At 44.0% G+C, this 13,254-nt stretch overlaps 1 protein-coding gene across 1 annotated transcript in view; it reads left to right on the forward strand.

The window, feature by feature from the left end:
• The first annotated feature begins 374 nt into the window (after window positions 1-374).
• Window positions 375-13,254, forward strand: part of AAMDC (adipogenesis associated Mth938 domain containing) — a 25,045-nt gene continuing 12,165 nt past the window's right edge. The window contains exons 1-2 of the mRNA XM_006161891.3: window positions 375-489; window positions 11,615-11,764. Of these exons, the coding sequence (XP_006161953.1) occupies window positions 11,633-11,764 (132 nt within the window). The 5' untranslated portion in view covers window positions 375-489; window positions 11,615-11,632. The remainder of the gene's footprint in view (window positions 490-11,614; window positions 11,765-13,254) is intronic.

A 13,254-nucleotide genomic window follows, 5' to 3' on the forward strand; every position in this document is an offset into this window, starting at 1 on the left:
TGTTGAACTGGGGGGTGGAGGAGGCGGCGATGGGGGGGCGGGGGGAGCCGGGGTTCGGAGGGATGGCAGGGCAGCCTCACGAACGACAGGAGGCGCTCTCGAGTGGGCTCCCCAGCGGGCCCGGGCGCCTGGGCGACGGCGCCGCGATCCCACAATACCACGGCGGCCCGGAGCAGTCGAGAGCCAAGGCAGACTGGGGACAGAGAGGCGCTCGGTGCCTTTCACTTTCCGCCCTCCCCCAACCCTTCCCTCCGCCCACTGCTCCCTCCCACCCCGCGGTCGCCCCTGCCTCGTGTGACAGGGGGAATGAAAACAAGGGAGGCGGGGGAGGCGGGACTTCTCACGAGCCGGGACCAATAGGCGCGGAGGGGCGGGGCCTCGGGCGCGGCTGGCCGCGGGGCGGACCCGGCGCCCAGTGGGCCAGTGCCTAGCGGAGATCTGCGGAACGCCGGGACGTCTAGGACGCGACTCCGGGGAAACTGGCGTTGGGTGAGTTTCGAAGTAACTCAAGAACGGAAAGCGATCCCTAACTTGGCGGGGGAGTTAAGGAGAGCGAATGTAAACCAGAAAAGAAGAAAATAGAAGGAAAAAGCACGATTTGGGAGGACGCGGGAAGGGGAAGGAAAGGTGGAGGTGCCTGGATTCGGCGGTCGCAGGGGATGTGGTTTAGCGGCCTGTCACCGTTTACTGAGGGTCATTGCTGTGTGCTGGGGGGACTGAACTGCAGTTTGCTGGAAGATCCCGAGGTCTGACGGCCCTGCTGGGGGACACTGGCCTGAGGGGGCGGGACCTGCGGACGTTCCCGGAGTCAGAAGCGGCCCTGCGGGAGGCAAGGGTCCGCCAGGGCCAGGCTCTGCAGCAGAGGGGCTGGGGCGCTGTGGGGTTACTGCAGGGGGTGGGAGGGGTTCTGTCGAGGGACGCCTAGTGGGCAAGGTCTCCTCTAAGGGCGAAACGTGATAGGACTCGGTGGAACAGCAAGTTTTAGAAGGTAGGGGTTCCCGGGGCCGGCAGGTGGCGTGGAGGTTAAGGCGCTGGACTCCCACGTGGTAGCGCGGTGCAAATCTTGGACCCAGTGACTGGCTCTCTCACCTTCCCTCTCTCTTTTTGTCTCTGGTCAAATATAAATGAATTCTAAAAGAAGAAGATAAGGGTTCCAAGTCGTCCAGCGGTTGACAGTGAAAAGAGTTCCAAGTCATCCAGGGGTTAGCAGTGAACAGTCTCCCAGAGTCTCAGAGAAAAACCACCAGTCGTGTATGTAGAACAGAATGTGCAGCTCGAGGGGCGACGTGCATGATGGTAGGAGCCAGACTGGAGTAGGCAAAGGGCGTTCATGACATCGCAGACTAGTCTCCATTTCTTTGAACTTCTGTAAAGTGGTTGATAAGGATACCTACCTCATGGAGTTGTACTAGATAATCACAGTAAAGGTAGCACAATGCCCTGGCATATTGTAAGTACTTAAAAATATTTAAGAAAGACGTTTCTATAATTGAGACCTAATTCAGCTGTATTTAGTCTATGATTTATGACTGAGCCAAAAAGTTCAGAGTGCTTGTAAAACCTACATAATGCCTACTTCCTAAAAAGAACTTGACGTGGGACTAGCATATGGCAGAATGGTTACCTCGCTGGACTCCCACGTGGGTGACCACGATCCTAGTCTGGGACCCAGCAGCTTAAAACTCATGAGGGGCATGTGTGTAAGTGCCAAAAATCCAGGGGAAAATGGAAGAGAAGGGATTGTGGGTGGCCATCCACCCTGGGGGGTAATTTCTTGCTTTCTGTCTCACTGTCTCTCTCCAGTGGGCACAGGCACCCTATAGCAAAAATCTCTCTTTAAAAAAAAATGGAAGCAAGGTACAACTCATAAAATAAGAAAATTTATGATTAAAGGAAGATGAAATATATGGATAAATGTTTATATCAGGAACTGAGAATATATTTGACATTAAAGTTAAACTTTGAATTGTGTTTCCAAGTGAAAATGGAAAAAAATTATAATGAGCTATAACAGTCTCATTATCTAAAAGAGAATACTCGTTTCTTCGGACCAGCAGTTAGTGTAATGACTATGTCGCTGGACTCCCAGTCGACTGGGGTTTGAGCTCCGACTTGGTGGCTTAAACTCACGCTGGGTGCATGTGCATGCATGCCCAAGATCCCGAGAGGAGAATGGAGGAGAAGGGATTGCCGCATGGCCATCCCCTTGGGGGGTGATTTCTGGCTTTCTTTCTCTCTGTCTCTCTCTCTCTTTCTGGAGAGCGCACACACGCTATAGCAATTATAAAAAAAAAATAGAATACTCATTTCTCAAGAAGCAAAAATCTGTATTGTAACAGAATGTTATTGCCTAGAAAGTGAGGCTTAATCTTGAATAAACCTTTTAAAAGGAGAAAAAATTCTTTTGAAACTTAGCCATTACTTTTGAAAAGTACAATTTAAGAAATTACCACGTGGGGTCTGACAGGTGGTGTAGTGGTTAAGGTGCTGGACTCCCACATGGCTGACAGCAGTTCAAATCCCAGACCTGGCAGCTTGCTTTCTCGCCTTCCCTCTCTATCTCTGGTCCAATTTAAATAAATAAAATTAATTGTTAAAAAAAATCTACAGTATGATATGGGGACCAACAAATGGCATAATGGTTACATCCTGGACTCTCATGCAGTTGACCACGTTTTGAGTCTCAGACCCGGTAGTGGTTAAGGTACTAGATACTCCCACGTAGTTGACCATGCTCTGAGTCCCAGACCTGGTGGCTTGCTTTCTCACTTTCTCTCTCTGTCTCTCTATCTCTCTCTCGTGCACTCTCACTCTCTGTGTCTCTCTCTGATCAAATTGAGATAAATGAATGAATAAATAAAATTTTAAAAATTCTGGTGTATAAGAAATTAAAGTTTAAACAATGTGAATGTACTTAATGCTACTTAAGTATATATTAAAAATGGATGACATGGTAAATTTTTTGTTATGTAAATTTTACCACAACACCTGTACCACCTATTCCTTTCTTTTTTTTTACCCCCCCCCATCTTCTGATATGAATACCACCCATTCCTTTCTATCTCTTTGCTTTCAGCTTTTCCAGCTCTAATGAGGTTGTAAAATAAATTACAAAAAAGAAATAAAAGTTTTATACTATAGTTTCTTTTTCTCAGTGTTCACACTGTTATTCAGAGGGGGATGATAATAAAGTTTGAGTTTCTGCCCGTTCTAATAAAGACTGGCATGAGAACAAAGTCCCTGAGCATCAGAAAGTTAAATCTACCCACAAGATACAGGTATTTTCTACCAGGTTTCAGTCATACCTCCAGTAAATCTGTTCTTAAAAAGAAAATGAATGAGGACACACCCCCATAATGCTACCATCTCTTCTTGCCTTTCTAAACTGAAAGAGTCTAATCCCAATTTATATAGTTAAGCAACTGTTGTATATATCTTTTTTTTAAAAAAAATTTATTTATTTCCATTTGTTATTATTTTTTAATTTGACCAGCAAAAGAGAGAGAACGGAAGAAAGCAAACGGAGGAAAGCAAGCTGCCAAGGCTGGGACTTGAACCATGGTCAGCCATGTGGGAATCCAGAGCTTTTATCCACCATGCCACCTGCTAGCCCTGAGGAGTTGTTCTTTAAAACTATAATGAACTTATTGCTACTTCTATGAAGAGGCCTTTAAACAAGCATTAAATTATACTCAGTTTGGGGACCAGCAGGTGGCGTGGTAGTTAAGGTGCTGAACACTCTCACATGACTGACCGTGGTTCAAGTCGAGTCTCAGAACTGGTGGCTTGCTTTCTCCCTTTCTCTCTCTCTCTCTGGTCAAATTAAAAAATAAATGAATGAATAAATAAAATAATAAATAATTATTTTTTAAAAATTATATTCAGTTCAATTTTATAAATAAGTTTTTTACAGTAGTTCAAATTTCACATTCTCTTAGGGAACAAGAAACTTAATTTGGTCAGAACTAATGGATAGTGTAGTCAATATATCCAAAAGTCAAAAATAACCCAAATGTCCATCCATAGAAGAATGGAAACATTGTGACATATTTCTACAATGAACCACTACTCAATGATACACACTGTTGATACACATTACAACAAGGGTGGATCTCAAAAACATTGAGTGATGGCAGATACAAAAGAGATCCATCACAACAAAGGTCAAACTAATGTATGGAAATAGAAATCAAAATTTTGATTTCCTTTAATCTCACAAGAAGATTGGCTAGAAAGGGGCAAAGGGCACTTTGATACTTTCTGTATCCTGATTGACAGCTATGTCACAAGCCATTGAACTATATACTGTTATTTGTGTGTTCATTAAATGTAGCCATACTTTGATTTTTTTTAAAGAATTATGTAATTATTGTTATTTAATTTGCTATAAGACATATGTACTTACCAGAAAGAGGTAGTCAGAGATTGTTATTTAATTTGCCATAAGACATATGTACTTACCAGAAAGAGGTAGAGAAAGAGAGGGAAAGCAAACTGCCAGGTATGGGATTCCAACCACACTCAACAAGGTGAACTCTAACACGTTAACCACCTCACCACCTGCTGGCCTCATACTTTGATTTTTAAAATGTAACGGTTTATCTTCAGGAACAATGACCAGGCCTGCAGGTGGCATGGTGGTTAAGGGTGCTGGACTCCCACATGGCCAACCATGATTCTAGTCCCGGATCTGGAGGCTACCTTCTCACTTTCTCTCTCTTTCTCTTTCTCTCTCACTCTGTCCCTCTCTGGTCAAATTAAAGTTAAATAAAATCATTCTTAAAAAAATAAACAATGATCGATAGACTGGGAAGGAGTGGAGCTTCAGGTAACTGGGGACTGATTAGAACAGAGAGTGAGGCATTGCCTCCCAGAGAGCCCCTACTTATTCCCAATTATTACTGGTAGCAGTCAGCCTTTTATTAGAATATATATACATTCTGTCTCCCTCAAATGTTTTTACCTTTGCATTTGTTATACACTATTATTACAGATACTATAAATTTGATAAATGTATAATACATTTAATTCAGCTGTGTATCCAGTTTGGGAAACTTCTAATTGGTAATAAGCAAATTATGTTTATTTAAAACTCACTTTTTTTGGGGGGTGGGAGCAGTTTTTGCTGTAGAGCACATGTGCTCACCAGAAAGACAGAGAGACAGAAAGTGAGAAATCACCCCCCAGGGGGGATGGCCACGCCACAATCCCTTCTCCTAGTGTGTTGACACTTTTTAAGAGTGAATTTTAGGGACCAGCAGCAGTTGGTGTACTGGCTATGTTCCTAGACTCCCATGTAGTCAACTGCAGTTCGAGTCCTGGACCCGGTGGCTTAAACTCAAGCTGGGTGTGTGTGCGTACCGGGTGCATGTGCGTGCGTGTCCAAGATCCCGAGAGGAGAATGGAGAAGTGATTGCGGCATGGCCATCCCCCAGGGGGTGATTTCTAGCTTTCTGTCTCTCTGTCTCTCTGACAAGGGTATGCACCCTATAGCAAAAACCTCTCCAAAAAAAAAAAAAAAGTGTCAGCACAGGGGCCAACAAATAGTGTCGTGGTTCTGTCATTTTTTACTCCCAAATGGCTGATCTTGGTTCCAGTCCCAGACCCAGTGGCTTGAAAATCACCTGGACACGTGTGCCTATGTGCCCAAGATCCCAGGAGGAGAATAGAAAAGGGATTACTGTGTGGCGGCCATTCCCCCTGAGGGTTGATTTCTCCCTTTCCCTTTGGCTGTCTCTGTCTTTCTCCCTCCCTCTGTCCCCGTCACCCCAAGTGCATGTCTTCTAAGGCAAAAAAAAAAATCTTTAAAAAAAAAATAGTTTGAGCTGACAGGTGGCTTGGTGGTTAAAGATGCTGGACTCCCACATGGACAACTGTGGTTTGAGTCCCACACCTGGCAGCTTGCTCTCTCACTCTCTCCACAACCAGCTCCACTCTGTCCCTCTCTAGTCAAATTAAAATAAATAAAAGTTAAATTAAAAAATAACTATTTTAAAAATAAATAAATAAATAAGGAGAGTTTTTTTTGTTTTGGTTTTTGGTTTTTTTTGAGAGGTTTTTGCTATAAGGGTGCATGTGCTCTCCAGAGAAACAGAGAGCAAGAAATCACTCCTCAGGGGGGATGGTCATGCCACAATCCCTTCTTCTCTATTCTCCTCTTGGGCTCTTGGGCACACATGCACATGTGCCCAGTGTGAGTTTAAGCCAGCGGGTCCGGGTCTCAAACCGTGGTCAACTACGTGGGAATACAGCGATGTAGCCATTATGCCAACTGCTGGTCCCTGGGAGAAGATTTTTAATTTAAAACAAAAAATCAACACGAGCCACAGGTGGCATGGTTGAGGCGCTGTGCTCCCACATGGTCCACTGTGGTCCAAGTCTCAGACCTGACGGCTTCCTCTCTCTCTCTCTCTGTCTCTCTCTCCATCTCTCGCTAGTGAGAGCACATGACCTATAGCAAATTAAAAGATAGTAATAATAAACAAAATGAAGTAAATAATTCTAAAACAAAAAAAAGCCAACACATCTTGATGTATATAGGTTTATGCTCTATTGTATAGTGAAAATGCTATTAAGTGTTAATAGAAATAGGAATCTAGGTTCTTTAAGATACTTTAATATGAAAACAAATAGAAGTCTTACTATAAAGAAGGGTTATTTTTTTAAGTTTACTTAGTTTTTCCATGAGCGAGAGAGAGCAGTCCTGTCATTCACTTCCAGCTTCAGCCTGCCATGGCTCATGGGCACATGTACCCATCCAAGTCAGCGAGGTCTCTGGGCGTGACCTATAAACCAACATTTTATGTCTCTTCCTCTAGGTGATAACTGACTCTGCGTTACAACAGAATTCTATTCCTTCATGGAGGCACTTTTTAGAAATGCCTTAATCATTATCTTTTTTCTTAAGAGTTATACATTCGTCTATTCTCTTAAAAACATGACCAAAATGTTTTCCTGTAGGAATATTTTTACTTTAAAAAAAAAAAAAAGTGATAGCGGACTACTCGAAACATTATGTTATACTTTGTATTACAGCACTATGTCTACATTTTTTTAAGGAATTATTTAATTTTACTTATTCAGTCAGTCATTTTCATTTGACCAGAAAAAGACACAGAGAAAGAAGAAAAGTAAGAAAGCAAGCCACTAGGTCTGCGACTCAAACCATGGTCGGCCACGTAGGAGTGTCCAGTGCCTTAACCACCACGCCACCTGCCTACCCAGTGTCTATATTTTTAACCCTATTATTAGATAACTGAAAACAGGGACCATGCAATACAGTTTGGTATCCTACAGAAGGACTGATAGTCACCGCTATCACCAGGAAGACTGCTGGCTGTTAAAATATTGATACCGTACTTACATGCCGATTGCAAAGTGGCCACTCTGCGCTGAGCCTCTAGGTACCCCTGGCCACAGTGGCTACTCAGCCTCTCTCCCACAGCTCTCCAAGCCTAAGCAACGTGGGACTGAGTGTGTGATGTGTACCGAGCAGGCCCTATTGCCGCCCTCCACTTCCAGGTCGATGCAGGTAATGCTCCTGCTGTCCGCATTAGTAAATATTTAATGGACTCCTAGCCTAACAGTACTTTTCAAACTGTGGGATGTGACCCATTAGTGGGTTTTTTAAATCAATTTGGTGGCTCAAGAAAGGGATTATGTAAAAACTAAAAGGACTAAGAATAGAACAGAAAGTATCACAGTATATCACATATAGTAAGGGTAAGTATTATTTCATGATAAACATCGTTCATGAATTATATATGCACATGCATATATATATATGAAGTGTGCATGTGTGTTTGTGTGTGTTAAGCCATGATTAAAAAAAAAAAGATGAACCATGACTTGAACCCCTTATTGGGGGTTCTCTCTTGTACTCATGCATGCACCCTCCAGCATTAAAAAACAAAACAAGGTGGGACCAGCAATTAGCATAATGGCTATGTTGCTGAACCTCATGTAGTCCACCGTGGTTCGATTCCCGGACCCGCCGGCTTAAACTCATGCCAGGCGCATGTGCGTGCATGCCCAAAATCCCGAGAGGAGAATGAAGGAGAAAGGATTGTGGCGTGGCCATCCCCCCTGGGAGGTGATTTCTCGCTTTCTGTCTCTCTGTCTTTAAGGAAAAAAAAAAAAAAAAGACAGAACAAGGGATAGCTAATAGCATGGTGGTTATGGTACCTGGATCCCACATGGCCAACTATGCTGTTCAAGTCCCAGATCCAGCAGCTTGAAAAACACACCAGGTACATTTGTGTGTGTATGTGCGGGGTGGGGGTGGGGGTTCATGCCCAAAATCCCAAGGGGAGAATGAAGAAGGGATTACAGCATGGCAGTACTCCTGGGGGTGTTCTCTCTCTCAAGCAAACACACATGCCCTTTGGCAACAACAACAACAACAAAAAAACAACTTAGCAACTAGTAGCTCCCAGTGTCTATCATCCCCCTCTTGGAATCCCTCATACTCAGCTTGGCATACTGCCTCTTGGAATAAATAGTACATATTTTAGCCTGCTCAGCAATTGAGTGTGGCCATGCTGCTATATTCTGGCAAATAAGAAGCAAGCAAAAACATTCTCTGAAACCTTCCACAAAATTTCCTGAAGGACACCTGGTATATGCCTCTTGCCCCATTCTCCTTTTTCTCTTCTTTCTGCTCGGAACATGGATGTCATAGCTAGAGTTCCATATTAGACCTTCAGGGCAAAGGCCACATCTTCAAGGTCATAAAGCTGAAATCTGGAAGCAAACTGCTCCCTGGTCATTCCTGCCATTTTTACTACTTCTGGAATTTAAGTTTTTATATTATTTAAACCACCATGCTTCTTTCACTGGCATAATAATTATGCTTTATTTTCTACATCAGACTCACATTCTTATACTCCCCCAAAAGCAGCAGCATTCATCGTATTTTCTACAAAGCATTGCATCTTCTAGCACAGTGATTAAAGTGTGTTCTGGAGCCAGATCCCACATGACTGTCTAGTTTGAATCCCAGGCCACTATGGGTGTGGTCATAGGGTCATGGAGTATTTCTTCCTCCATTTCTCCATCCCATTAGTATTTTGAGTGGGGACACACACACACACCCCTAGCATGTTTTGCAAGCTACTGGGGCTGGGCTTGGAACTGCATTCAACTCCGTGGGGTCTGGCTCCCCACGTACAGCACTGAGCCAGTGTGCTGCAGGGCTGGTCCTGTGTGTTTATGTTCAGTCACTTGCCTGCAACCAAATGTTAGTCTGTTCTGGCTGCTTTAATAGCATACCTGAAACTGGGTAATTCCTAATGAGAAGAAATTTCTCACAGTTCTGAAGGCTGGAAAGTCCAAGCTCAAGGGGCAGCATCTGGGAGGGACCTTCTTGCTGCATCCTGCCACGGCAGAGGGCATCATGGCGGAAGAGCAAAGAGAGACAGAGAGAGACAAAAGGGGGCTGAGCCTCCAGTAGTTAGCGTAATGGCTATGTAGCTGGACTCCCACGTAGTCGGCCGTGGTTCGAGTCCCAGACCTGGTGGCTTAAACTCACACCAGGCACGTGTGTGTGCGTGCCCAAGATCCTGAGAGGAGAATGGAGGAGAAGGGATTGAGGCGTGGCCATCTCCCCTGGGGGATGATTTTTCGCTTTCTGTCTCTCTCTGTCTGTCTGGGGAGCGCACGCACCCTATAGCAAAAACCTCTCAAAAAAGAAAAAAAGGGGGCTGAGCTTGTCCTTTTATGAGAAACCCACTCCCATGATAATGGCATTAATCCACTCATGAAGAGAAAGCCCTCATGGCCTAATCATGTCTCAAAGTTCCCACCTCTTACTACTGTTAAAATGACAATTGAATTTCAGAATGTGTTGGGGAAGGGACAGACATTCAAACCATACCAATAACACTGTGTATTCTGAATCTTAGGCAGTGGGCCACTGAAGCCTCTGTTCAGTTTTTTGTGTTTTTTCCTGTGCGTGTGTGGATTTTTTTTTAAGAATTATTTTATTTAACTTTATTTATTTATTTTAATTTGAGCAGAGCAGGGCAGAGAGAGGGAGAGAATAAGCTGCCAGGTCTAGGACTTGAACCGCAGTTGGCCGTGTGGGAGTCCAGTGCCCTTACCCACCATGCCACCTGCCAGCCCCTCCTATATTTTTATTTTTAAGCCTGCTGTTCCTGGGGTTTCCTCTATGTCTGCATAATTTAGTATTCAACAAAGACTAATAAAAGTTGAGCCAGGAAGATTTTCTTTTTTTCCAAAGAACTATTATGTTGTGTATTGTTATTATTATTATTTAATTTGCTATAGGGCACATGCACTCATCAGAGAGAGGCATAGAGAGAGAATCTGAGAAAGCAAGCCACCAGGTCCAGGATTTGAATTGTGGTTGGCTAGGTGGGAGTTCAGTGCCTTAACCATCATGCCACCTGCTGACCCTGAAGACTTTCTACCAATGGATCAGTGCATGCATTGAGAGTATATTCAGGGGTCTGGGTGTTACATTTTTCACTGGCTTTTACATTCTGCTAGGTCCTCTTGAGCTTTCTTAGTTCACTGCACGTGCTCTGCATATTTGCTCAGAATATTTAGGTGACAGGGCTACTCAGGCCTGTGATGCATATACTGTCAGCCTCAGGCCTACCTGGGATATCTGGAGGGTTTATAAGGCTCCCTCACTTGTGTCACCTCTGGGAGATTCCTGTGAAATTCCTCCCTAGTCCGTGGATCTATTGCTTGCCCCAAACAGGCAACATCAGGCGGGCGGGGTCACCTGCCGTCCACGACTGCCTGCCCTCAGATGACTGGCTCACAGTGGCAGCCTCCTCTGGCAGCAGCAGCGAGGCCGACTTGGCCCAGTCTAGTCGAACTTCAGTGCCACCAGCACTGGAGGGGGTAACGAGAATAGTCCTAGACAACAGAACCGACTGCATACCTGAAACTCAGTGGTTTTCGTGAGTAAGCACCTCTCAGTTTGTGGTCTTTAATTTTATCTCTAGAGTAACGATGGTTTTTGACAGATTTTTTTCTAACTTTATAGTTTTTCTCTGGGAAGAAGATGTGTCAATCTCCTCCCTCTACCATGCTGAAGAAAATTCCACGTTTTAATTTTATCTCATAAAAAATATCCTGAGGATTCCCTCCAGAGTCTGAAAAGTAATTGCAGTTTCTGGTTTCCATGGTTGGATGATTCAGGAGCCCAAGAATAATACTTCGTAGACCTCTAGGAAAAGAGTGATAACCACATAAATGAGAAAGATGCTTCTTTAAATTTTTTTTTAAGAGAAATTTTTGCTATAGTGCTGCCTGTGCACTCGCCAGAGAGACAGAGAGAGACAGAAAGTGAGAAATCACCCCCCCCACCACCCCAGGAGGAACGACACACCACAATCCCTTCTCCATTCTCCTCTCAGGACTTTGGGCATGTACTCACACGCGCCCAGCGTGAGTTTAAAGCTGCTGCATCCGGGATTCAAACCGTGATGGACTACGTTGGAGTCCAGCAACATAACCATCACGCCACCTGCTGGTCCCGAAAGATTCTTTCATTGTAGAGAATCGGGGCTTAATGTCTATCTTGGAACTCTCTCAACTCAACCTGATTTTATAACTAAGTATATTTTTCTTTTATTTTCAGATTTCGGTTAAGTGCTTTATGTCTTCCCCTGAAATTGCTTCCCTCTCATGGGGGCAAATGAAAGTACAAGGCTCTTCTACAACCTATAAGGACTGCAAAGTATGGCCGGGAGGCAGTCGGGCCTGGGACTGGAGAGAAACAGGAACCGAGGTAAGACATTAGTCTTTGGTTGACATCGCTTGCAGCTTACCAAGTGATTTCCTAAGGTGTAACACCAGACAAAAGTAGCTATTTCTCTCTCTCTTTTGAGATATAATTAATATATCATTAAATCTACTCTTTTAAAGTATCACTTCAATGGAATTTCATATTCATAAATTTGTCCAACAGTTACCACTACTGATTCCAGAATATATTTATTGCCCCAAAAAGAAACTTCATAACCATTGGTAGTCATGGCCTATCCCTGTCTCTCCCAGGTCCTGGCAACAAAAACCATTCTACTTTATGTTACTATGAATGTGCTTATTCTGAATACTTCACATAAACAGAACCATTCAGTTCTTCCAGGCCTGTACCTAGGAATAGAATTGCTGAGTCAGGTGAGAACTCTACGTTTAACCTTTTGAGGAACTGCCAGGCTGTCCTCTAAAACATCTATACCATTTTACATTTGCATGAGAAGATATATTGGGGTCCAGATTTCCCACATCCAATCTCACCAACACTTACTATTTTTTCTTTTTTATTATGATCATCTTGTTGAGTGTGAAATGTCATCTCCTTTTCTGATATGGTATTTCCTCCAGTATTTTCTTTCAGCGTGTCATGCTCAAGGTAGGGTCTCCTGTCTGTAAATGTATTGGGTCATCAGGAAAGTCGTCAGGAAAGTCGTGACGTATTTTTGCATGGAAGACATAGAAAAATATGTCACGACTTTCCTGATGACCTAATAGGTTGGATGGAAGGAGCCAATACCACTTGACCACACTCTCCTGGGATGTAGCCTCAGAAACAGAAAGCTGGGGTAGGATGGGAAACACTGCAGTCCTGCTTCTCCTTCTAGTGGAGGGTGAGGGAAAAAGAACCTCTGTGTCCAGCCACAGCAGTGTGCCGTGGAGTTTCTTACCACTGAACTGGGGGACAGGGAGAGGGAACAACAGTCCACATTTAACCAGATTCTCATCTTCCTTACCAGAAGTCTCAGTCAGTTCAGGCTACTATAACAAATTACCATAGACTGGGTGCTTTAAATAATGAACATTTCTCCAGTTCTAGAAGCTAGAGGTCTGATCAGGAGGCTAGCCTGGTCAGGTTCTACTGTAGACCCTTTTCCAGTCTACAGAAAGACTGTTCCTCCTTATCCTCATTTGGTTAAAAGAGAGTTCACTAGATTTCTGACTTATTTCTTAGATTTCTGACTTCTTATAAACTAAGTTCATTCATGAACGCTCCACCTGATGACAATTACCTCCACAGGCCCCAGTTCTAAATCCTATCACATGGGATTAAGATTCCAAAATAGGGGGCAGTAGATGGCATAATGGTTAAGGTGGTGGACTCTCACATGGCCAACAGCAGTTCAAGTCCTGGACCTAGCAGCTTGAAGCTCATGTTAGGTGCTTGTGTGTGGGGGGCCAAAATCTCAAGAGGAGAATGGAGAAGGGATTGCTGTGTGGCCACCCCCCCCCCCCCCCCCC

The sequence above is a fragment of the Tupaia chinensis genome, unplaced genomic scaffold, assembly GCF_000334495.1.
Source record: "Tupaia chinensis unplaced genomic scaffold, TupChi_1.0 Scaffold139431_1, whole genome shotgun sequence".
NCBI classification, from domain to species: Eukaryota; Metazoa; Chordata; class Mammalia; order Scandentia; family Tupaiidae; genus Tupaia; species Tupaia belangeri.